The sequence below is a fragment of the Castor canadensis genome, chromosome 2, assembly GCF_047511655.1.
Source record: "Castor canadensis chromosome 2, mCasCan1.hap1v2, whole genome shotgun sequence".
NCBI lineage: Eukaryota > Metazoa > Chordata > Mammalia > Rodentia > Castoridae > Castor > Castor canadensis.
This window is the reverse complement of record NC_133387.1, coordinates 96,823,959-96,848,586: the sequence shown is the minus strand read 5'-3', so window position 1 is coordinate 96,848,586 and position 24,628 is coordinate 96,823,959. Positions and strand designations below refer to the sequence as shown.

Below are 24,628 nucleotides of genomic sequence, written 5' to 3'. Positions count from 1 at the left end.
TTCCTCACATCTTGGTGATATTTGGATACTTCTCTTAGACATGCTTTGTTGGCTGGACTTGGAGATGAACAAAAGATAGAAAGTATAGCCTTGGGTATGTTCCAGGGATATTTTGGTTATACTTGATCAGAGGTAGTTATCTCTCCTCTCACTACATTAATCTGAGTGACCCTGGGAGCACATGGTCGGTCAAGCCAGCAAACGGTAAACTATGAGAGCATGCTTAGGGGATACCAAACAGTGATATTAGAGGGATTTCAAATAAGGTATATCATGAAGTAAGTCATAACAGGTTCAAGCCAATAAATGGTTTGTTTTGTTTTTGTTTTAGCAGAACGATATCCCAGAGGTGAAGAAAGAGGAGACTTTGCTAGATCTGGACTTTGACCCTTTCAAGCCTGAGGTGGCACCTGTGGGTTCTGCTGGAGTGACTCACTCACCCATGTCTCAGGTACCAAGTGATTTTTGGATGTTTATTCATGATATTTCTGAATCTTAATAAGTTCAGTAAGGTAAACAATGATCCCTATCCTTTTCAAATGAGTATTACCTGTTATTTTGGTTGAAAAATATTTCCTAATAAGAAGGAGGAGTAGGAAGAAGACTTTATCAATATCAGTTATTCTAACCTCCCCCATTCCATTAGCTGTCTCTTCCCACAGAGCTGGCATAAACATATATTCCTGTTTCTCAGGAATCACTTCTTTCTTTCTTTGTTTCTTTCTCATTATTGTTGTACTCGGGGTACTTTGTGATATTTACCAAAGTTCTTACAATATATCATAGTTCAATTCAACCTCCCCATCATTCTCCTTTACCCTCTCCCCCCACCATTCCTGGAATAGTTTCAGCAGATATCATCTTTCCATTTACATATGTGAGTTCATAATAGCTCTGCCATATTCACCCTTCTACACCCTTTGCATATACCCTCCCCCTTTCTACCGGCGCCAGTTTTACCTTCCTATCCTCTGTTTTTTGAAAAAAAGACACTTTTGTTTGTTTAAGATAGTATACAGGGAGTTTCCTTATGACATTTCTGTTATGTGCCAGTGTCAAAGTGTTGTGGGCTGGTGTCAAGGGTCCTTATCTTCATAGGCCAGAGAACTGGCTTGTGAGGCAGCTGAATAATGAGCCAAAGCCAGTATAGAAAGTAGGATTTATTAGAGAGAAAGGAAAGGCTACAGCTAGAGAAGCACAGGAAAACCTGGAAGCCAGTAGCTCGCTGCTAAGGTGAAGGCTGGAGCTTTTATGGACGTTTTAACTCTGGGTTAGGTGGGTTTTTCTCATTGGCTGTGGATTTGTGGTTTTTCTTAGGTGAACTAGTTTAGTTTGCACCTTTATTGGGGGTGGGGAAACAATCTTGAGAGCATTTTGCTCATCAGCCCTGTGGCAGATGTGTATCTCTCCTTTAGGATGCAGGAATGCAGGCCTCCACCTCCTCAGCATGCAAAAATGATATTGCTCTCCATGGGGAATGGGATACTCACTCATCTGCGTTAGGTCTCCAGACCCAAAATTTCCATATATATATATATATATATATATATATGTATTATAACCAAAATTGGTTCATCCTTCTATTTTTCTCCTTTCTGCCTTAGTCTCCTTCTTATGATGATTTCAACAGGTTTAAAAATTCTTGTATAGAAGGTACATCAACCATATTCACCTTGTTAACTTCCTTCTTTTATCCTCCCTCTCCCACTAGTGACCTCTCCTTAGTGTGACCTGTTTTTCGTAATGTTGCTTGTATTTGTAGTGGGCCTGTATTCTACTTATGAGAGAAATATGTGACCTTTGACTTTCTGAACCTGGCTAACTTAACTTAAAATGTGTTCTATTTCATCCATATACCTGCAAATGACAAAATTTTGTTCTTCTTTATGGCTGAATAAATACTACATTTTCTTAATCCATTCATCAGTAGTGGGACATCTTGGCTGTGTCCACAGCTTAGCTAATGTGAATAATGCTACAATAAACATGGGTGTGCAAGTATCTTTATTGTAACCTGTGTTGCATTCTTTTGGGTATATCCCTAGGAGTGGGATTGCTGGCTCATGTGGCAGATCTACGTTTAGTTTTTTAAGGAGCCTCCGTACTGTTTTCCATAGTGGCTGTACTAATTTATATCCTCACAGCAGTGTAAGAGGGTTCCTTCCCCCCACCTCATCCTTGCCAACATTTGTTGTTGTTTGTGTTCTTGATGATAGCCAAAGAATCACCTCTTGCAGAGTAATTAACAGTGCCCTATTTATTTTCAAATGTGTCCAGATTTGGATGATACATTTTATGACCTCCCTAAATAAGGCTCTTTGTTTTGGCCTTGTTTATTCTTCTTCTCATTTTCTCTAATTTTCTTTCTCATAGTTTGCAAGTGAAGGCATATTTGAAATAGCCATGAAATTGTGCCCCAACAGACATGTTTTGCAGTCTTGATTGTTCAGAACTTGCAGGCATTGTGCTCATCTTTTACCTTTTAGAAACTCCCCTTTTGTGATCCTGACTTCACAGCTGCCCCTGCTTACCCATGCTTATTCTTGTTCATCACTTCTTCACTCTCAGCTTCTCTCCCCTCCAATAGTTATTGCAATAAGATTCCCTGTCAGAGGGATACCAGTGGTAGCTGCTCTACTGGTTTTTCTGGAATATAGTTAGTTTACAATTGTCTATGGTAGTGAGAGGAAGTTGATTCAAAGTTTATATCAGTAGTTTTGATGTTCCTAGTGGCTTACATTTGAATTTGGGCAAATCCAAACTAGAATTTGCTGCAAATTAATTAATGAAAGTATATAGTGAAACTCCATTTAGGTATTGTGACCTTGTTCAATTTCCTGGTCTTGAAGTCTTCTTCCTCATTTATAGTAAACCACTGGGGACAGGGAGAATCACTCAATATGAACCTCAGTAAATAAGTGTTCTCTCTAATATGCTTTGTTCTAGACTGTGATTATGTTTCTGAAGGACTCCTTGTCATAAAATAAGACAATAAAAGTCAAATATGTCAATAGGTAGAGGAATTAAGTAGGCCAGTCACTAGCTTACAAGTGCTTTGCAAAAAATTGGTCTTCTAGACAAATGGTTGAGGAAATTGTTAACTCCCTCCTAGTAGAGTCACATATGCGTTAGACTACTAAGGACTCTGAGAAGTCATACAATTATTTAAAAAAAAAAACTGTTCAGATTGTTTAACTTATATTTTCCAAGGTGTGTTTGACTTTAGAAATTTGTTTTAATGAAATTTTCCTTACCATTCATTGGAATGTTCTGTTAACCAGATTTTAGGAGATGTGAAAGTAACTGTAAGAAAGTTATGCCTTGGTAGCTAAGAAGAGTGGACAATGGATGTCCACATAATTCAGTATATTCCCTTCTCAGAGTTTTGTCACTATAGAGACAGAGAGCAGTATCCATGGAACTCCCTCTGCCTTACTCTGTACAGTTTATTACTTTCATGGCAGAAGGCAATGAGTGGCTGAGAGTCCACACCATTTCTGTGTGCAAATTTGAATCAGGAGAAAAATGTCTTCTATATCAAGTCATGTTTAAAAGAATCCATAAATCATGGAACTTTGTGTGGAGTTAAGATTAAATTATTCATTTTTTTCAATGTGGGTTCTCACTATGCTGCTCAAGTGATCTTCCAGCCTCAGCTTCCAGAGTAGCTGGGACTATAATGTGTGCCACTGCACTTGGTTTAATGGATTCTTTCAGAATTAAAAAACAAAAAATAAACCAAAAGTAATTTTGATGATGTCTTCAAAAGTCTTCGTACTGAAGGAAGCACATTAGAGCAGTTAGAGCAAGCTTTGTGTCCCCAGTCATCCCTCCAGAACAAGTAATAAATTCCTATTGCCTCCTGTAGGCCATAAATGAGTCACCTCTCCACAGAGTAGTACCTCTACTCTCTCCTCTTTTGCTAAGGAAAATGTCTGAGGCAGAGGGACAGACAGCACAAAGATAATAGATTCTGCAGCCAGTTTTCCACTTCACTCACAATGGTCTTCTTTACCCAACACTGACCGCTTATTATCAGCTGACATGCTTGCTGCCAGCAGAACACCTGATCTTGTGATCCCCACAGTGTCCATGTGAGCTGACATCCTTTCATAATCCTGAGGAGGGTAGTAAACCTGATGTTTCTCATTGACACCTTCCTTTGAAGAAATTTCTGGTGCTGTCTGCATTTATGCAGAAATTTGCAGTAGTTTTATTATCTGGTATTTGTTAAAGGTCTGTGGAATAAGGAAACAGAAACCATCTGGCTAATCAGAAAAGGCATATTAGATGCAGAAGGAGGCCACATACAAAAAATGTGGCTTTCCACGGAACCACTGAACTGTCCTGAGTTTTATGAGAAGGTGCTAAGCAAGTGATAAACCAAGCAGCACAGAGATGCTGGGTGGGCAGCTCAGTGCAGTTAGGATGGGCCCAGACCAAGTGGGGCTCATCAGTCAGAACCACAAGGCCCACTTTCTAAAGTGGAGAATTCAAATGGGACATTGATGTTCTCCTCTGGAAACTGTCACAATTTAAAGTGGAAATGCCAGGCTCCCTAGTTTGCTGTTCACATTCTTTTCTGCTTTATACTTTATTAAAATACTGAGTTTATTCCACATATATATTTTTGTCTCCTCACCATTCCCATATCTGACCACCACTGTTTAAATAACCTTACATAATATTCCTTACGTACTTAAAAGCAAGCAAAGGGTGGAGTTCTGTGTTTAAAATCTAAACAGGTATTTTGGACAATGTATTCCTACTTGTAGAACCTAGAGAACCTGGATTATAAAAAGGATGGCCAGATATCAACAGTCATAGAAATGAAGCAAGATGGCATTTTTAACAGTCTGTTTAAACCATTTTCTTAAAAAGATCCCTCTACTGACAGATTGTTAATGGCTTCCTGATCAGTCATCTGGAAGAAAGTCTCACATAACCAATGAACTTGTCTTCGACTTTAGGAAGAGACTCGTATTTTCTGTACTTGCTTGCATTCATTTTTGCTTTAACATCTTTTATAGCATTGTACTATTAGGACTTCTTCCTTGGTTTTTGAAGACCTCGTGACCTTTTGATCTTGGTACTGTTCAAATCTCCATTCTTGATTGATTTTTATGCAATTTTGGCTAGAGGCGCTCACCTAGATTTATCTATCTATCTATCTATCTATCTATCTATCTATCTATCTATCTATCTGCCTACCTATGTATTTATTTATTTCTCTCTTTCTTTTTTGGTACTGGGGTTGGAACTCAGTGCTTGGTGCTGGCTAGGCAACCACTCTACCATTTGATCTGTGCTCCTAGTTTGCCTAGATTTCTTTATTGGAACTTTTTCTTAACTTTCCTCCTTGGTGTTCACATTTAATGATTAAAAACAAGTGGGCAAACACAGATCTGTCACAAAAACATGTACATAAAAGGATGTGACTTCAGCAGCAATTCTCAGTCTAAGAAAGAAAGGTCTCCCCCACCATCCCCACCAACATTGGAAGTCACTTGAACCACCTGGATTCATTCTTCAGGGTCAGTAACCTTTATAATTAAAATCCCAGTAGTAAGTGTAATTCATTCATATGTCATAGAGGGCATCCTGCTATTGTGCATGAGTACCAATTAATTTAACTGTGTGTTATCTAACTTAGCATATTAAAGAACTACTTCTCTGGGATTCATTTACCATCAAACTGGTCATAATGTAGGCTCCTGCATGTGACGATGGGCACTCACATGATTAGAATTTGTATTTCCTCAGTGATGTGATAAACTCCAACATCTGGATACCTTTTTACTTAAATGATGTGTGTATTACAGTGACCTCATTCATCATATATCAGATATATCTTTATATGATATAGTTTGCCACTTACAGAGCAAAAGGCAGATTGGTTAGACCTGTGCTAGCTGCCATGTTATCCACTAGCCACATGCAGCTATTTAAACTTAAGTAAAATTCTGCAAAATTGAATTTTTGGTGCTCTTTGACTAGCACATTTCAGGTTCCCAATGTCCACATGTGACTAGAGATTATAGTCTACCATACAGGATAACATAGAAATGGAACATTTCCATCACCAGTGAGAAGTTTTATGGAATAGTGCTGTAATGAATGCTTAACAAGGTTTATGATTTCAAGAAGTTTTCTTTGCCTCTTTGTATTTATCATCACTTATGCATTTTTTACATGCTTGGAATTTATATACTAACAACATTTTTGTTTGTTTCTTTCAGACATTGCCCTGGGACTTATGGACGGTACGACCTCTAATAACACTTTTTATGTACCTTGATTTGTAAAAATTTGTAAGTCTTATATTTTATCTCACTTGTGAGAAGAACCATACATTTGATGATAATGTATTCTCCTAGAACAGAACCCAAAGGTTCTGTACATATCCACAACCTGGCAATCCCGGTAAAGAAAAGTATGTCAGTGGCCCAGATTTCTGGATGACTGGTGACCAAGAACGTGACATTGTGCCTCTTTGCTTCTTCCTGTGAAGATTGGTGACAAGATGAGCTGCACACACATATATGGTTGCTTTACAGTAAAATATAAACAAGTGTGGGTGACAAAATGGAAGGTGATGGCAACTATTTTTTCATTACTATATTCAATGAGGCTTGATTAATAACAATTTGAACTTTAGAGCCACACAGCCTTGGACTAATAATTTTGTGACTTTGAGCAATTTCTAAAACTCTGTAAGCCTCACATTTGTAGAATAAAGGTAGTGATACCTACCCCAGAGAGTTGTGTGAGGATTTAATACACTACTTGTAGAGTATTTAGCTCAATGTATATTACGTATCAATAAAAGGTAGATATTATTTATTACTAATGTTATTTATTCTGCTAATCTAATGAGTATTTCCAGAATTTAGAGTTGGCAAAGAGATATGAAGAGAGCTTTGTGGTGCTTCATCAGCACTGTGTAACTAGGAGACTGGTAGCACTTGTGCCAAACCTGATACCGCTTAGTAGGGCCTTTGTCCTAGAAAAGTGCTAGTCCTGTGATCTTAAGAATAGCTTGAATTTCATGTTTTCTTCTTTTTTAGTGAGATAGTGGTATAACAGTAGATATATCTAGCTATTTGTGGGCTCCGTCTTCTGAAGTGATATTATTACTTTCTCCCCCTAAAATCAAAAGGATGACAATGATCTCCTTCCCATCTGCAAAAGCAGGTTTATAGTTCGTTCTTTTTTTTTTCCTTGAAGTTTTAGCAAGAATTTATTTTAGTATAACAGGAGAAAGTATGGAGAAGTGGGGAAAAAAAGAGAAACATTTCTCATTCCCCATGCAGGAAATGGAAGTGAAGACTCCTACATTTCATTCTTCAGGATCCTTGTAGCATAAAGAGAGCCTTTCAAGAGAAAACCTAGTACTGTTGTTTGAAACCATCCATGATTAAGTTGTATCTTTTATAGTGAGTTGTTTTTACCGTATAATCACAAACAAGGATGGATGGATGGATTGGAATTCAGGATATTTTAATTATAACCTCAACTCTGTGTTACTTTTCCTTGTGATTAAAGGAATAATGCTATTTTTTGTTATTCTTGGATTTTATATCTTTAGCTAGAAAGGGTATGGTATGGGTGAAGATATCATCTAGAAGGAGCATTTGATTGTTTCAGAGGACAAACTTGCTAGGAATAGTAACAATAGCAAAAAGATAAACATATATACCAAAACAAACATGATCACTTAGAAACTCATATGTAAAACATGTTTGTAAAAGTGGAACTACTCTATGGAACTTGGGGAAGGAGGGAAAGGAAAAGAGAATGATAGAGCATCAGTGATACTGTAAAACAGAACATCTGTGAAGGTAGAGAATATAAAGATATGTATTGAAAGCTGTTGAAAAGGGGTGGTGGTAGGTAAAAGGGTAAGGAAAGTAATGGAAGGAGTTGAATGGACCAAAGTAAAATACACTCACAGTGGGGATACATTGAGAAACTCCTTTGAACATTGGCTTAAATAGTAATAATGAAAGATAGGACTATAAAATATGTGCAGTGTATGTGTGTGGGGGGTTACTTGTAGGAGGAAGGAGAGTGAATAAAGGACATTAAGGTGAGGGTGTATGGTTGATGGATTTCATATACTTATATGAAATAAGCAAAGAGGCCTCTTGCAATTGCTTTAAGTGGGTCAGGGAGGGGTTGAGGGAGAAAGCAGTGGGGGTGATCTAACCAATGTACAATATAAGCCGATTTGTCACAATGAATCCCTCCTGTACAGTGGATATATCCCAATTTTAAAAAATTCTTAGACAAAAAGTAAAGAATGCAAAATGATGGCTTTCTAGACATAATTGCTTACTGTTCTTAATCCTCTCAATTACTCTTGGGTTTTTGCTTATACACAGAAAATGACTTCTAGGTTGAGGGAAGAAAGTCAAAAGAATTCTTAAGGCTATTAGAATGGTTAATAGCAGATCATTCCATATCTAAACACCCACCTCAAAGGCAGAACCCAGCGAAGGAAGAGTTTAGGGGAGTATATGGTATTATGTAATTTCTTCACCTCTAATGCTTGATCTCATTTTAGTATTCTCAGACTTGCTTATTTATTTGAATAAGCATTTGCATTTCAGAGTCTACTAAAGCAAAAATTGTATATTAAGCATAAAACATTCCTGTTGATGCATCAACAGAATATTTTCTCTGAATAGTGTAAGATTTTAATCTGCTAGTGAACTTTCTTTCCTTGTCTTATAATTATTCTGTTTTTAAACCCACACAGACAAGCACTGATTTGGCACAACCGGTAGGTCAATATCCAGAAAATTCTGGATTTTTAAAATATTTAATGTACATGCTTGGTTTTTGTTTGTTTGTTTGTTTTATAGAATGAACTTTTTACCAATGGCATTGCTAGTCATAGATTTAACCCTAAGCCAATTAATTTTAACATTTTGTAGTTTTGTTTAACTGGTGCTACCCTACTGAACAGCTTTGTGTTTCTCATCAAATCTTATCATGGTGTGTTTCATCTTATGTTTTTTTTTTCTTTGCTCTTCTGCATTCTTTAAAGACTGACTCGTCAAAAAGTCTTTCTCTGTGTAACCTGATCATGGAGGAGACTCCAGACAGTGGGTCGGCCGAAGAAATTCAAAGATCTTACACAGATATAGGTGCATTTACTTGGGGCTTTGATGCTAGTACAGACAGTGTCAGCCAGGAAATTACCCCAAGTGGGTCTCAAGAAGACTTTGCATGTCTCTCTGAAGCAGAGCAAGACATGCAGTTTTCCACTGGAATATTCTCTTCTGCTGACTGGTCCACTGTAGCTGAACAGGGTGAGCATGTCCTGGGGCCAGACCCTGCATTTGGAAATGAACAGCTGTTCCCAAAGCCCATGTCTGGGACTGAAGTTGCCATTGATGCATGCATGGAGCTGTATCAGCCATATGAATCACTTGACTCAGAGATGGCAGCCATGGAAACAGATGGCCTGCTCAAAGAAGGCCATGAAGATACCAAACAGTCAGATGAAGAGAAGCAGAAGACAGAAGATTCTGTGTGGGCAGGTGTGGAGACATGTCAAAAGGTAGACACTAGAGCTGTTGATATCAAGGCATTAGAAAGTACTGAGGAGTTTGAAGATAAAGTATCTGAAAATATAAGAGACAGGGCATTAGATCTCCAAACAATAGCAGAGCAAGAACAGGAGACCTGCAAAATTAATGAAATGGAAACTAGGGAACATCTAAGAAAGAGGTATAAGGAAAGTATTGAAACCTATGAAAATTATTTTGAGGAAGCTGACCTTAGAAAAAGACATGGAAATACTCAATACAGCAGATGAATTGACAGACAGAAGGCAAGGGCTACATGATGGGATTCAAATACCAATCAGTAATAATAAAAATGTAGAAGGCTCTGTACCTAAATCTACCAATTATGTAGATATCTTGATTCCACTTCTCCACAGCAACTCCGTATCTATTATTAAAGATGTCTGTCTGGAGAATGGAATTTATCTGGAAAAGATGTAAAGAATAATGTAATAGACCCTGTTAGTCATGCTATAATATGTCACCCAGCACAGGGTAATGCAGATGCTGAAGAAATTCGGTGTGGCATTGTGTCAAATGCTCATGTACAGGATGAAAATAAAAACCAGGCAGTCATTTTATCAATGAAATATGCAGTAGAAGATCAGTCTAGGACAGACCTTAATTATTCTCTGGAAACTAATGCAACCAGAAGAGATCAGTGTTCATGTAAGGGAGAAGAGTCACTCCTAGTGGGGTCTGAAAGTGCAGCAACTGGGAACTGCAGTCATACCATTGACTTGCCAAGAATTGCAAGGACAGCCTCTTGGGAAACAGATCCAGTTCAAATCTGGCAGCTGAGCTTGAATTTAGCAGTGAATAATACAGATGTATCAGGATTCTCTGGTATACCAGATGGCCAACCAAGTGGTTTTGCCGATTGGCTAGATTCTAACAACAACTGGCCTCTCAGAGATATGGAAGGTTTAGAAAATTGCTGGGAACACTTAGATATAGTTGAAAGTAAGAAAGGACTGCAGATGGACTCCATAGCACGTGCATGTGGGGAACAAACCATGCTAACTACTTAGAACAAAGCCAGGAGATAGCTAGACCATTGGTTCTGGGAACTTCCTGGAATACTGAGAGTTCTGATAGTTCCTGAGACAATGACATCAACAACTCAGAATTATCTGAAGATGAAATTTCTAACCAGAGATATGGACTTTTGTATCAAGGAATAGAGGCTGATAAAGACGAGGTACTTTCCCCAGTATGTAGCATAGACTAGCAGAAGACTTCTGTGGGTTCTGTTTTTCCTAATATCTCTCACCTTCTTCACTATCCATCCTTTGATCTCCTTGAACAGATTGTTATGTACCTCTTGAAGTATGTGCAAACAAAACACAAATAGGTTGACAAAAAATATTCTACACAATCTGAGTAATTGTGTTTAGTATTATAGTCATCTCACCATTTCACATTCTAAATTTATCCCTTCTACTTTCATTTTCATAAGTTGTTAAGTCCCTATGGCTCTTCTTAGGAATCATCCATTCTCTCCTTATTGAGAAAGTTGGGTGCTGGCCAAGTGGGTCAAGTGGTAGAGCACCCAGCTAGCAATTGTGAGCGCCTGAGTTCAAGTCTGACTGCCACCAAAAAAAGACAAAGCAAGTAGATTTTCAGTTAGCATTGAGCCATTTACCAGTAATAACTGTAAAATTAATCTTTGATTTCTTGTCAGCCTATTTAAAATAATACAGCATGGCCTTTTACATTTCCTAAGCCCTTCCATCCACAGTACCCTTTTGTATTATTTAAAAATTTATAGTAGTCATTACTCTCCAATCTTGTCTAATGGATATTCACTAATCCTATACACATGATGGAGAAAATAATACAATCTTTTCTATTTCTGTTCAGGCTTCTGGTGGTTCATTTAATGGGTTCACACAGGTAAGGAATCAAGTTTCTAGCAAGATCCCTCTGCAGAGAATACTGAAGTTTTTTTAATACAAATCTTGTACCACTTGTCTAGAATAATGATTAAGAGTGTCAGTACAAAATTTGACCCCAGTATTTACAAATTAAGTAATGGAAACAGAATAGTAGCAACATTGTAGGATTGTTGTGATGATTAAATGAGATATGCACACAGGCCACTTACCCAGCAACCTAGCACATATAAATTCAGCTAGTTTTTATGAATGGTCTTAGCTATCATGGACTTATACTTTCTGCTGATTTCTATATTAGTTATTAGAAGTTGTCCTGATCTGAGAGATTCTCCATATTCAGCTGTTGCAAAAGGGGTGAATGGATCTTTAGAAAATACTGAGAGATTTTTAGGATCCTTCTTCTAAAGATTCAGTTTCCATATACAGAGCCTTACCCTTCCGCAGTTCTCCAGAAAGGAGCCATTGGAGGTCATAAACTATATATGGGCTCCGTCTACTATGGCGGTGTTTTCCTTGGTGGTGTGAAAAGAAGGAACCACAAGATGGTCCCATTCACTGTGTGTGTCCCAATAGACAGACAGGTTTAACTCATGTGAAAGGTAGGCTACATGGCTATCCAGCTCCTCCATTCAGTCTGACAATGTCTTTACAGGAGATCTCAACCAGAGGCTTGTTCATGATGAATGCTTTGTGTCAGCATGCACAGTTTCTAATAATTTTAGCTTTTAGAATTCTCTAAATAAATATTTACAATATATTCACAAATAGAATTCTTTATTTACAAGTTTTATCCTTTTCCCCTGTTACTTATAAAAAAGACAAAACCATAAGCACAGAACACACAATCACGAAGATAAAGAACAATGCATCTTTTCCAGCTGCAGAAAACTCTTGGAAGCTTGACATAGTGATCTTTTACTCATTTTTTTTCAAATTTGTATTTCTATCAGAGATATTTAATGGTTTGTAAAATAACAAGGGCTTTAATTTTAAAACTTCAGACCATCATACTCCCCCCATTTTCTGTTTCTTAGAGGTAGATATTTTCATGTCTTTTAACACATTCTCTAGTTTCACCCATGTGTGTATGGGTTATTGTTAAGGCTACTTCTTGATTCTGAAGGATTATCTACTGACCTTGTCTCTGGAAGATGAAGACAGTGTTTGCTACCCTTACCTTCCAGTTCACCCTTCTTCTTCTGTCTGCTGTCCTCTGACAGAGTTCCATAAAACCCATCTACCCAGCTGTGGAAATATTTTAATGATATAAATGCTATCAGCAGACAAGTCTTGAAGTTTATGTATCCTTTTCATGTCAGCTCTTTTTTTCCTCTCCATAAAAATTGTGGATCTTGTTTGCCTATCTGTTGGTTGGTTTATTTAGTTTTCTAGGTTCTTATCACCTAGTCAGTCCCATACCCTGTAGTCATGTAAATTTTTCCTCATTTTGATGAACATATTAGCTATTCCAGCAGTTTCATCTTCTTGAACAAATTGCCTATCTATCCTGGGCTGCTACTGTCAGAACTGTGTGCTCCGTGACTATGGTTTACGTTTGCCCTGTGGTAGATACCCAGCGACTTGTTGTCACCCCTCCTGCTGTACAACCACTGCATTCTGCATGCAAACCATCCTTCTTTGTGATTTAATCCCTCATTTGGATGGAGCTCATCCTCCAGGACCTAACTGAGGAAAATGTGCATAGGAAGTATATTTGTGACATTACCCATCTTTGTGGCGTGTCTTTTGTCCTGTATGCATGAAGGACTATTGATTTGGACATTGCATTACAAGTTATAGATCATTTTCCCAGAGAATTGTTTTTTCTGGGGTTTGACCTCAGGGCCTTGTGCTTGCTAGGCAGGTGTTCTACCAACCCTTTTTGCTTTAGTTATTTTTCAGATAGGATCTCACGTTTTTCCCCAAGGCTGCCCTCAGACCATGATTGTCCTACATACACTTCCTGCATAGTTGGGATTACAAGTATGAAGCACCACACCCTGATTGTTTGTTGAGATAGAGTCACACCAACTTTTTGTCCAGGCTGACCTCAAACTGTGATCCTCTCATCTCTGCCTCCCAAGTAACTAGACTTACAGGCCAATGCCACCATGTCTCTAGAATTTTAAAGTCATTGCTCATCTCAATTTTAATTCTTTATATTGCTTTTGAGAAACCCATTAAGACATTTGATATTTTTGAAGTAACTTTGTTTCTGTCTCTGACTTTCTTTCTCTGTGTCTCTCTTACCTTCTTTTTCTTTCTCACTTTCTTTCTATAACTTTATAGATCCTCTTTTAAACTTGATGTTTCTGTAATTTTACAGTGATGGGGTATAACCTGAGTCTTTTTTTCACCTATTAGATTATGTCCTGTTCATCTAAAACTTTATGTCATGGAGCACACAGTTCTGTTCCAACTTCAGCAGCCCAGGACAAATGAGCAATTTCTTCAAGAAGATGAAACTACTTGAATAGCCAATATTTTCATCAAAATGAAGAAAGGTTTATATAAGTACAGCATATGTGGTTGACCAGGTGATAAGAACATACCTAGAAAACTAAGTACACCAACCAATGGACAAGCAAACAAGATCAACAATTATTATTGAAAGGAAAACAGAGTTGACATGAAATGAAACATAACTTCAGAACTTGTCTGCTGATAACATTGATGTCATTAAAATATTTCCACAGATGGATTAGATGGGCATAATGAGACTCTATCAGAGGACAGGCAGGAAGAAGAAGAGGGGTAGACTTGGAGGGTAGGGGTGTCAAACACTGTCTTCACCTTCCAGAGACAGGGTCAATACATAAGCCTTTAGAATCAAGAAGCAGCATTAAAAATAAGCAAATCAAACCAAAAAGTAAGCATAAGTAATACTTTTAAATTGTTATTATTTCAGCAGTGATTTCTCTCTTTTGTTTTCCTTATCTGTCATTCTCTGAGGCTTCTCGGCTTCTCTTTTTCATATGCTGGCATTGTAGGCGAGTCTAATTATTTTTTTTTGCTGTTTCCTTTTCTCTGTCATGTTTCTCCACTCTCTCCGCTTTCTATCTTTTCCAACTTTTTCATTGCTACAGGTTTTTCAGTTTCTAAGAGCTCTTTTTATTTCTGCATTTTTTTTTCAAATAGCATCCTCTTCTGGGGTCATGAATACAGCATCTTCCATTATATCTCTTAGGGTGTTAATAATTATTTTTGACAGTATTTAGTCTTTTCTTATTCTACTTATAGTTTTTAATATTCAGTTTCTCCCTTTCATAGTGGTACTTTTCTCAGTGTTTGGTAGTCTTGGCTGAATATTCATTTTTAAAAGTAGGATGTTAAAATCTGACTGGAAATATGTATAGTTAGGTGGACCTCATTAACTTTTTGCATCATTATAGAATTTCCAGCTCACTTCTAATGGGGAACTTCTGATATCAGATTTTTTTTAGACATTTTGCTTGGGCTAAGTCAGAGTCCTTAAGGAAGACTCCTGTGGTCTCCTGTCTGAGGAGTAGAAGCCTGGCTGGCCTATGAAGGAGGTGACCTAGAAGGTGTGCGCGTGTGTTTATGGGAGAACATGTTTTCAACACTTAATATGTAAATACTCACTTTATCCTTCTAGTTCCTGATTTGCCTGTATGTCCTGTAGCCCATAGCCCCAGGGTTTCAGCCTTTGTAGAATTAATCTCAAGTGTTCTGCTGGGTAGGAAGGGACATTGGTTGGTTTTCAGAATAAGTGAGAATATCCTTTAGTCTATTTACTTTTTAATCAACTTTCAACCTGTTCCCCTGTCATCAGCATCCCTTACCTCCTATTTCCCATGGTTACCCAAGCTTCTGATTCTTGACCCATTAGGAGATCTGAGCAATGAATTGGATTGATTCTTGGCTCTTCTATCATCAGCTTCAGATACAGGTTATTTGTAACCAAGTTACTTATAGCTCATTCATCTGCTTTCTAGTTTCAAATCCTTTTACATTGCCTTTTTTCTCAATTCTTTCATCCTTGTAGGTTTATGCCTCTAAAAAATTCCCCTTTGTATTGTTTAGTTTGACTTCTGGAGGTAGCAGAGGTAATGACATACGTTCAATCCATCATCTTTTACCAAAAGTCACTGGCTCTCTTTTCTGTTAGGGAGCCTCTGATTTCAGATTCTTCAGGCATTCTTTTTCTTCTTAACCTGCTTAGATTTTCCAGGAAGGACTATTTGGTCTCCATCTGGGAATCAGAATTTGGCTACCAGTGTAATTAGAGATCAATAGCTTCTCCTTTAGCTTAATTCCATCTGGAGTTTTTGGGTGAATGAGGATATTTTATAATTTTTTAACATGTAGCTCAGAAAAATTACACACATTTAGGTAATACAATGAGATCACGTTCCCATCATTTGAAAAGTTTAAAACGGGCATACTCAGCCTGAGACTTCTAATTTTGTGTCAATATCCAGAAGAGAAGCTTTGGACCAGGTATTCAAAGCCAGCGCCCTCTGTTTAATGATTATTGTTATGTTCTGCTGACAAAGATTCATATGTGGAATAACTTTTAACACTTACTCTGCACTTTTTTCTTTTAATGATTTAAGAGGGAACCCTAAAAACTTAATATGTGTTTAGTGATGCAAGTGATGGCTGCTAACTTAAGTATCTTTTTAAAGGTTTTCTGTCTTCTTCCCATTTTCAACCCCAGGACACTTCACTATTTGCAATGCAGGCAGATCAGAGCATGGTCTCCAGCCTGGTAAGTTGATGCCAGTGTGTCTTTGAGAAGTTGTTAGTTACCACCAAATGTTTGAAAGTAAGTTGACTGTGCTAGATTGGCTACAGTTGAATGTGATTTCTGAAGCTCCCTCTTATCTAGAAAATAGGAAAGAAAGCATCTCTAAAATCTCAGTGTGACTTTGAATTCAGTTACTCCCATTCATAAAGTCACAGTGATCCTAGCAAAAACCAAGGTCTCCTAGTTAGGGACCTCAGTGGAACACAGTGACTCTTTAAAAGGTATGGATCTTTCCATGTGACTATAATGTAGGCTACTTGGTTCAAAATGAATTTGCCTCAAGAATTTATACTTCAAAATACAGCCTTGCATTTTTTATCTTGCGGTTGGAACTACCTCATTTGTTATTTCATCCCTTCATTTTGTGAGTTGTAGAAAGAAAGAATGCATAGTAGAGTTCTGAGTCCTAAATCGTGGGAGAGAAAATATCAGGGAAGAAGTAAGAAGCAGAAAGAATCACTGTGGCTTGAGAGGAGATTCTTGTAAGACTGGCATTGCACTTATCGTGGGTATCCTCTTAAGCAGCAACTTAGTAATAAAGTTGACTGGAGATGTTAGGACCCGGAATCCTATTCCCCCGAGAGACAGAGAGCCAGGCGAGAATGCAATCAACAAAGCAGAGTTTATTGGGCTGGCTAGCCAGGGTCGAGCTCCCACACGGACACGCAGGACCGGTTAGGAAAAACACGACCCTGAGCCTCTTTAGGGGAAATCTTATATAGACCGCGGTGGTGTGCATATTTTCGTTATCAACATTGGGCAAGCAGGCAGAGCACATCTTGCGCGTACCTCACATCTTGCATGTACCTCCCGCTCACATTCCCCACATTCTATATGCCCTAACCGAGCCCTGCCGCATTGCTTATCTTATCTACACGGGGTGTTTGGTACTGGTTTCTCCAACAAGGGGATTGGGGCCCGCTGAGACCTCCTATTCCTTTCAGAGAGACCTTGAATGATGTCATTATGAGCTTGACACTGCTGCACTATAGAGGACTTAAATTTGTGAAGTTTATTTACAGCACTGTGATGTTTGATGGGAAGAATTGGGTACCTCCTCATGCTCCACAGCTAGTTGGAGGAGCTTTCATGTTTGTCCTTCCCTTCTCTCAATACGTAGTCTTGGAAGCAGACATCACCATGCTTCTTCTGTCCATTGGGGAATTTAGGGTGTCATGCCCTTCATTGCCAATGCTGCTAACATTCCTCATTCTGTGAGGGACTAGGAAATCACAGTGAATGTATGTCTGTCAGTGAGTTGTGATTATACAGGATCTTGCCAGGAGCAGGAAAACAACCCAGCATTAGGTTCATTGACTACACTGAGGGAAAGTGGGGGTCAAAGCTGCTATTCAGCTTTACATCTCTCAGCCTGTATTATATGACTCTACAGAAGATCCCTTGAGTACACATCGAAACTCTTGGGGATATACCCAAAAGACTGTGACACAGGTTACTCCAGAGGCACCTGCACACCCATGTTTATTGCGGCACTATTCACAATAGCCAAGTTATGGAAACAGCCAAGATGCCCCACCACTGACGAATGGATTAAGAAAATGTGGTATCTATACACAATGGAATTTTATGCAGCCATGAAGAAGAACGAAATGTTATCATTCGCTGGTAAATGGATGGAATTGGAGAACATCATTCTGAGTGAGGTTAGCCTGGCCCAAAAGACCAAAAATCGTATGTTCTCCCTCATATGTGGACATTAGATCAAGGGCAAACACAACAAGGGGATTGGACTTTGAGCACATGATAAAAGCTTCAGCACACAAGGGAGGGGTGAGGATAGGTAAGACACCTAAAAAACTAGCTAGCATTTGTTGCCCTTAATTCAGAGAAACTAAAGCAGATACCTTAAATGCAACTGAGGCCAATAGGAAAAGGGGACCAGGAACTAGAGAAAAGATGAGATCAAAAAGAATTAACCTAGAAGGTAACACACACGCACAGGAAATCAATGTGAGTCAATGCCCTGTATAGCTATCCTTATCTCAACCAGCAAAAACCCTTGTTCCTTCCTATTATTGCTTATACTCTCTCTACAACAAAATTAGAAATAAGGGCAAAATAGTTTCTGCTGGGTATTGGGGGGGGGAGAGGGAGGGGGCGGAGTGGGTGGTAAGGGAGGGGGTGGGGGCAGGGGGGAGAAATGAACCAAGCCTTGTATGCACATATGAATAATAAAAGAAAAAGGAAAAAAAAAAAAGAAACCCATTTAAATCTGCACCTTTGCCTAAGGGTCAGAGTTAACCCCAGGGCTATTTGCAGGTCTCTTTGGAACAGCTCTCTTAGGACTGGAGAAACAGAACTAGAAGGCAAGCACCATATTGGATTGTGAATAAATTCTTCCTTCTGCCTCTGCATTGTCCTGGCTTCATCTTTTCACAGAGGATTCCAGAATATGTGTTCCAAGGCAACACTTTCATTTTATTCTAAAGGAAAAAATCTCTTTCTGATTCTCAGACGTAAACCATTACAGCATCCAGCTGCCACCAATAAATTTAAAGACTCTATATCTTCTCTGAATATGTAGTGGTTGCTATTCCAACAAACAAGAAGAGATCATTTCCTAAACAAATATAGCATGATATAGACCCATTAGCAACATCTGTCGAGACATCTTTTAGGAAAGAAGATGGCTGAGGGAGAGTGCAATTCCTATTGAACTATTTTAGATTTTTCCATAAGATGTTGCTAGAGGCAGGATGTAACAATTTGTCTTTGTTTTCTCTTGATTTTGACAAAATATTTACAATTTTACACTATCTCAGAAGGAATAAAAGAGTGACTTCTATTTCTGAATTTGAGAGGCAAATTTTATGTACATTCATGCTTCATCCTTACTCATTATTCAGTGAGTTACATTAATCTCCCTAGAATTTAAGCCACCATGCCATATTAGAATCTTTGGTGTTGTAGTCTAATATAGTGAAATGTGTTGTGACTTGTGAGGACATAACATTCCTGTGTTCTCTTCATACTATACTACAGTTACACTGTCAAATTTCGGCAAGCAAATGCATTTAAACTCATTTATAAATATAGTCACCCTAGTTATTCTTGCCTTACATAAAACTTCAGAATTTCCTTAGATTCTAATGCAAATTTTTTTTGTATTTTAAGTTACCTTTGCATTTTAAAAAACACATAATAGTATATTCATATGTATTGTGTTTTGAAACTTGTCTTGGCTCCTTATGTGGTTTCAAACTTTCTCCTTAGCATAACCTCAGCCTGCCAGGGAGGAGCTCATAGCTTTCTTCTTGATTTTTCAAATTGCCCATTGTACCTTCCATTGTGCAGGTCATTTGGTACCATTCTGTCATAGCAAATCACCTTGACATCCAAATGGAAAGATCATAGAAGCACTTACCATAGCTACAGCTATGAAAACTTGGTCCATTATAAAGATAATTCTTTTGAAACAACAAAAGTGATGCCTTTTCTCATAAAGGGCTCCTGAGAGCAAATTAGAGTGAATTTTACTTCATTCTTTCTTAAAAGTTGTGCCACCTCTTAAAGGTTATAAAATCTTGTAAAAATACAAAAGTCTTTGTACAATTGTCTACCAAGGTGTCCTTTAATTTTGTCATGCCCTTTGAAATGATCAGTGATGTGGACATGGCATGAATTACAATGAATGATTTAGTGAAGGGCATAAGAAAATTTGTATATTTATTCAACACTGAGTTACTTTCTATAATCTCAATATAACTTTCCCATTACTTTTCTTTGAAACTTGTCATGTCCATTGACTCAGATGAACCTACAGAAGAAATAGAAGTAGCTTTTGGTTACTTATGGTGAGAATCTGGTAGAAGTGCTGATTTATTCAATGTAATAACTATAGACTTTGTACTATACTGGGAAACCACTTTTAAATTTTTTAGTTTAAATGTTCTGGTGGAAAAGGGTCTTAATGAGCCCTCTAGAGGTCATCCATTTAATGAAATAATCATGCTAGATAAACACACTACATTACGAAGAATGGAAAAAGAGGGAATAATTTCAGATGTGAAATGCATCTGAAGATGCATTGGCCATAGTATTTTGTTATTTTATAGTACCATTTTAGAACTGAAAAGTTCTTAGCAAAGAAATGTTAGAGGCCTAATTCAACATATAATTGGAATTAGGACAATAGCTATGTGTGGAGGCCCCATGGGCACAAAAAGACCTCACCTGGTTGCACACTTAAAAGGATCTAATTTAGAACATGGCGAATATTGCCTGTGGTTCTTTAAAGAACTGCTTTACTGTATGAAATAAATTGATTGCTAAGGATTTTGTTGGAGGGAGAAGGAAAAAGAGGAATTAAACAAGAATTTAAAACAAGGCCACAAAGCATCTATTCTTGGTAGGGATTATTAGCCAAGTAGTTGAGCCTGTTCCCTCCAGCTTTGGAAGTTACACACCAGCTTCATAGTCACCCATTGGGCCACATTAACATATTTTAATCTGAATATTAAGATGACCTCTTGATTTTAGGGGGGTGTAGTAACATTTATAGGACTGAAAGATCCCATAACTGTATGTCCTGTGATTTTTTTCTCCTCCCTTTTTCTACCTGGCAAATATGGGACCTCCTCTCTCTCTCTCTCTCTCTCTCTCTCTCTCTCTCTCTCTCTCTCTCTCTCTCTTTCTCTCTCTACCATTTTAGGATCTCTTAAGTAGTAAAATGATGCAAGTAAGTAAATGAGTAGCCAAAATGGTAGTATTTGCATAACTTTAAGGAAAACAACAGTTCTTGATGATGGTAAAAAAGAATTTTAATGAGATTCTCTTCCAAGATTTTTTCAGTTCTGTAAAGGCTCATGATGCCAAATTGTTTTCTAGTACAGATCTAATGAAGCTAGTCACCAGTGGGTTGACAAAGAAATTGCCAATATCTTAATTGTCCAGTATTTTGTAATATTACCTACTCACATGCTGAACCTTTTTTCTTTAATCTCCAAACAAACAATCCAAGGCCGAAACTGAACAGGCTCCCCCCACAGAGCCGAAAGCAGAGGAACCTCCAACCACTGCTGCTGCACCTGCTGTTGGGCTGGACATTGAACTGGACACTCAGGCTGAGGAGCCAGTAGAGGAGACTGAAGTGAGAGCCACCTCCTGTCCCCCTCCACCTGCCTTGCTGCCACTGTCATGCTCATCTCATGACCCTGTGTATCGCTTCTCCTGCATGCCTCCATTGGGCCAAACTAACTGCATATCTATCTGTCTTGGCTCCCCAGGTTCAAATAGCCTTCACTGGTTTGATAGTGAAACTCCATTCCCTCTCATGTTTTGCAAAATGAGATATCATAGAAATGATCTTCTAATCTATACAAAAGTCTCATAGAGTCACAGGGATGTCTCTTTAAAAAAGGATGTCTTATTCTATTTGGTACTTTCCCTTTCATGGTAGATAGGTCATAGCACATGCAAAGAATCAGATCTTTAATTCTATGTTTTACTTGTGATGGCTGGAGATGTATCTTTAAATAAGGACTAAACTACATGAGATAAACATAAGAATAATAACTTTGTTGGTTGTATCTACATAGTGGTTACTTATAATATTAGTTTTATAAATTTGTGAAGGCCCAAATGAGGGACTGAAATCCATTTTACAAATCTATGAGTCTGTTAGGTTTTCTCTATGTACAGCCATTTGCTCCATGCAGGCTCTGATAAGGGGACCTTGAGTATGCATTTAGTGTTAGGATGGAGATTAGTCTGTCTGCTTGGACACCTACTCTTATCCTGATCCATGCAGCCATAAAGAACACTATACTGCAAATTGGGATGATCTCTAAAATGCACCAAGTTCAATTAGATAATGTATCTCCCTTGAAGGCAGAATGTCGAAAAGAACGCATTGAGTGAAAAATGTTTATGAAATACAATAAATGTCTCCCAACAATTTTAGTGAGGGTCCTATTTATTGCAGACATTATGAAATATATACAAATAGGAAAACCAATTTCCCTGTTACCAAATACGACATTACCTAGGTCAGATACATGGAGAAATGGAAATTTTATTAAATGATGTTGGTGTCTGAGGTCATTTTACTGAGAAAAGGATAAGTCATTTGTCAAATCAATCATTTATTAATGTAGCAAGGCAAGTTAGTGATGGGAAATACTTATGAATAAGGACTCAAGAAAGATTATCACATTTTCCATGTGAAGATATACAGTTGGACCAAGTCCTGTAGAGAAAACAAGGGGTATGTGTTCTGCTGGGTTGAATCTCTCCTAGAAGTGTCCATTGCTTGGGTGGACTTCAGACTGGGGAGTGCTGTGTCCAGGGTTTCTTCTTGACTACCCTCCTGATCTCAACAATTCTGTGCAGATGTCACATTCCATGTGACAGCAAACTATAATCTGTCTATCCACTTTACTTTATGATTATTTAAAAGATAGAAGGGAAAATTCTGTTGAAATTTTGACTACTGTTTTAATCAAGGGGATGATTTCTTATAAAATGAACATGGATGATGCCAGGGAGCTAGAAATATGCTGATTTAGACTTTGAAGGAATCATTTTGATTTTGAGAAGTTCTTGTCAAATTCCTATACTCGTGTTTTTAGCTGTTGTTTCCTTTAGCTATTTTTCAGATAATCTTGCATTTTTGCCTTGGGTCAGCCTTGGGTCAGCCTTGGGCTACAGTGCTCCTACTTGTGCCTCTCAGAAGCTAGGATTACAAGTGCATGCCACCACACCTGGCCCAAATTTCCATTTTTAATAGCAACACAGACTTTATCTTTACTAATGTTTTAAATTCCATTGATCTCAGGCCCTAGACCATTCAGTGAAGGCTTCATGCTCTAACGCCTGTGGTTTTAAGCAGGAGCAGTGTTGGATGTCTTGCAGTAGATGGGAGATGTGAAATAGACTTGGACATGGATTCTGTATGATTCCCTCTCAGAAAGCCCTGGTCACCTGCCCTCACACTCAGCCTCATTATAAACTTCCATAGATTAGGTTTTTGGTTTTCACTGAATCCCAGTTCATTGGTTTTATAATAAACAATATTAATAGCTACCAATTCTTAAGGGCTGTCTTCTTCATTCTAGCAATAATTTTCTTCCTAAAGCTTATAGGTGACTTTAGAGAATCAAAAAATTGAATTCTTTGTGAAATATATGGCCGTTTAGAGTCTTTTGATGTAAACACCTCCTAGACCCATAGGTATAGTAAGCACATAGGTGCAGAACTCACAGTCTGATCTGCTCTCTCCAAAGAGAAAATATCCATCCAGTTGATTTCTTCATTGGGAATGAAAAATAATAGTAATAATGTTAATCAGGAGGATCAGTTACTGTAATTCAATTTGCCTAATGTGCATCAAAAGTGCCTCTTTTCCATGTTTTCAAAATGAACATACTTAGATGGAGTCAGTGCTTCCCCTGTTCTTCCTTCTACTTAGGAGAATCACACCACATGGAATGCTTCTTTGTTTCCTAAAGGCAATTTATATCTTCTTTCTTTTACTCAGAATAGTGTAATATGTTAGGGTTATTTTTTCTAAAGAAGGGCCTCACTATGTCTAGATGTGTCTATTTGGTTATAAAACATAACAATCCACCTCGTGTTCTTAGCTGGCTGTGGTGTCATCTGTTGAGTTGGCATGACCTTTGGAGGTAATCCTTTCTGCTGCGGAAATGTCACCACACAGTTATTAGTTCAGGTTTTGACAGAAGGCATTTCATCTGAAGTGAAGATTGTGGTGGCTTTGTTAAAAAAGAAACTTTCAAGTGCAATTTCAAAATCAGGAAATATTAGTAGTAGTTCACAAAGAAACCAGGGTGTTCAAGCAAAGTTTAATTGTTATAGTTCTGTGTGTTGTTTTATTCCCAAACATAGCTAATGTCTCCTTTAGTTTTACCAATCTAACTTTACTGATATGTCTACAGGATGCATTTTAAAAACACTCTTATTTCATCTTCTCCAGATGTTTCTAAATTATGTGAATAATGAAAATAATTATTAGGAAAAATAATTTTAATGTTTGTTTTAGGATATAAATCAGAGAATTGGGTTTAAAAGCAGATAAGTATAGAATCAATTCATAATGTAGTCTTTAGTTACAGTTAATCATTTGTCATGCATGTCACTTCTTTTCAGAAATTAAATCTGACATTTATTTCATTTTCTTAAAGAAAGAAAATGTAATTCCTGTCCAATCTTGTATTCACTCGAATGATGTGAGTTAGATCAATGTCCATTTTTACCTATTATTTATTTCAAAATAAATAACATACTGTAATTAAATTTAAGGTTAGCACAACTTCTAAAACACATAAATAAAGAAGAACCTGAAGCAAAGATGTTTTTTGGATTGTTGAAGATTCTGGAAGAGAAAACATTGCTGACCCATTATT

At 37.7% G+C, this 24,628-nt stretch overlaps 1 protein-coding gene across 5 annotated transcripts in view; it reads left to right on the top strand.

Annotated features, from left to right (window-relative positions):
- Positions 1-24,628, top strand: part of Amph (amphiphysin) — a 235,512-nt gene that overhangs the window by 190,392 nt on the left and 20,492 nt on the right. Inside the window, exons 12-18 of one of the 5 annotated variants that reach the window (XM_074065351.1) lie at positions 335-451; positions 6,240-6,263; positions 8,762-8,785; positions 9,053-9,544; positions 11,439-11,483; positions 16,155-16,205; positions 21,226-21,354. In XM_074065351.1, the coding sequence (XP_073921452.1) occupies positions 335-451; positions 6,240-6,263; positions 8,762-8,785; positions 9,053-9,544; positions 11,439-11,483; positions 16,155-16,205; positions 21,226-21,354 (882 nt within the window). Of the gene's footprint in view, positions 1-331; positions 452-6,239; positions 6,264-8,761; positions 8,786-9,052; positions 9,545-11,438; positions 11,484-16,154; positions 16,206-21,225; positions 21,355-24,628 lie in introns of all 5 variants that reach the window. The other 4 variants (XM_074065348.1, XM_074065350.1, XM_074065352.1 and 1 more) reach the window with 4 other exon arrangements.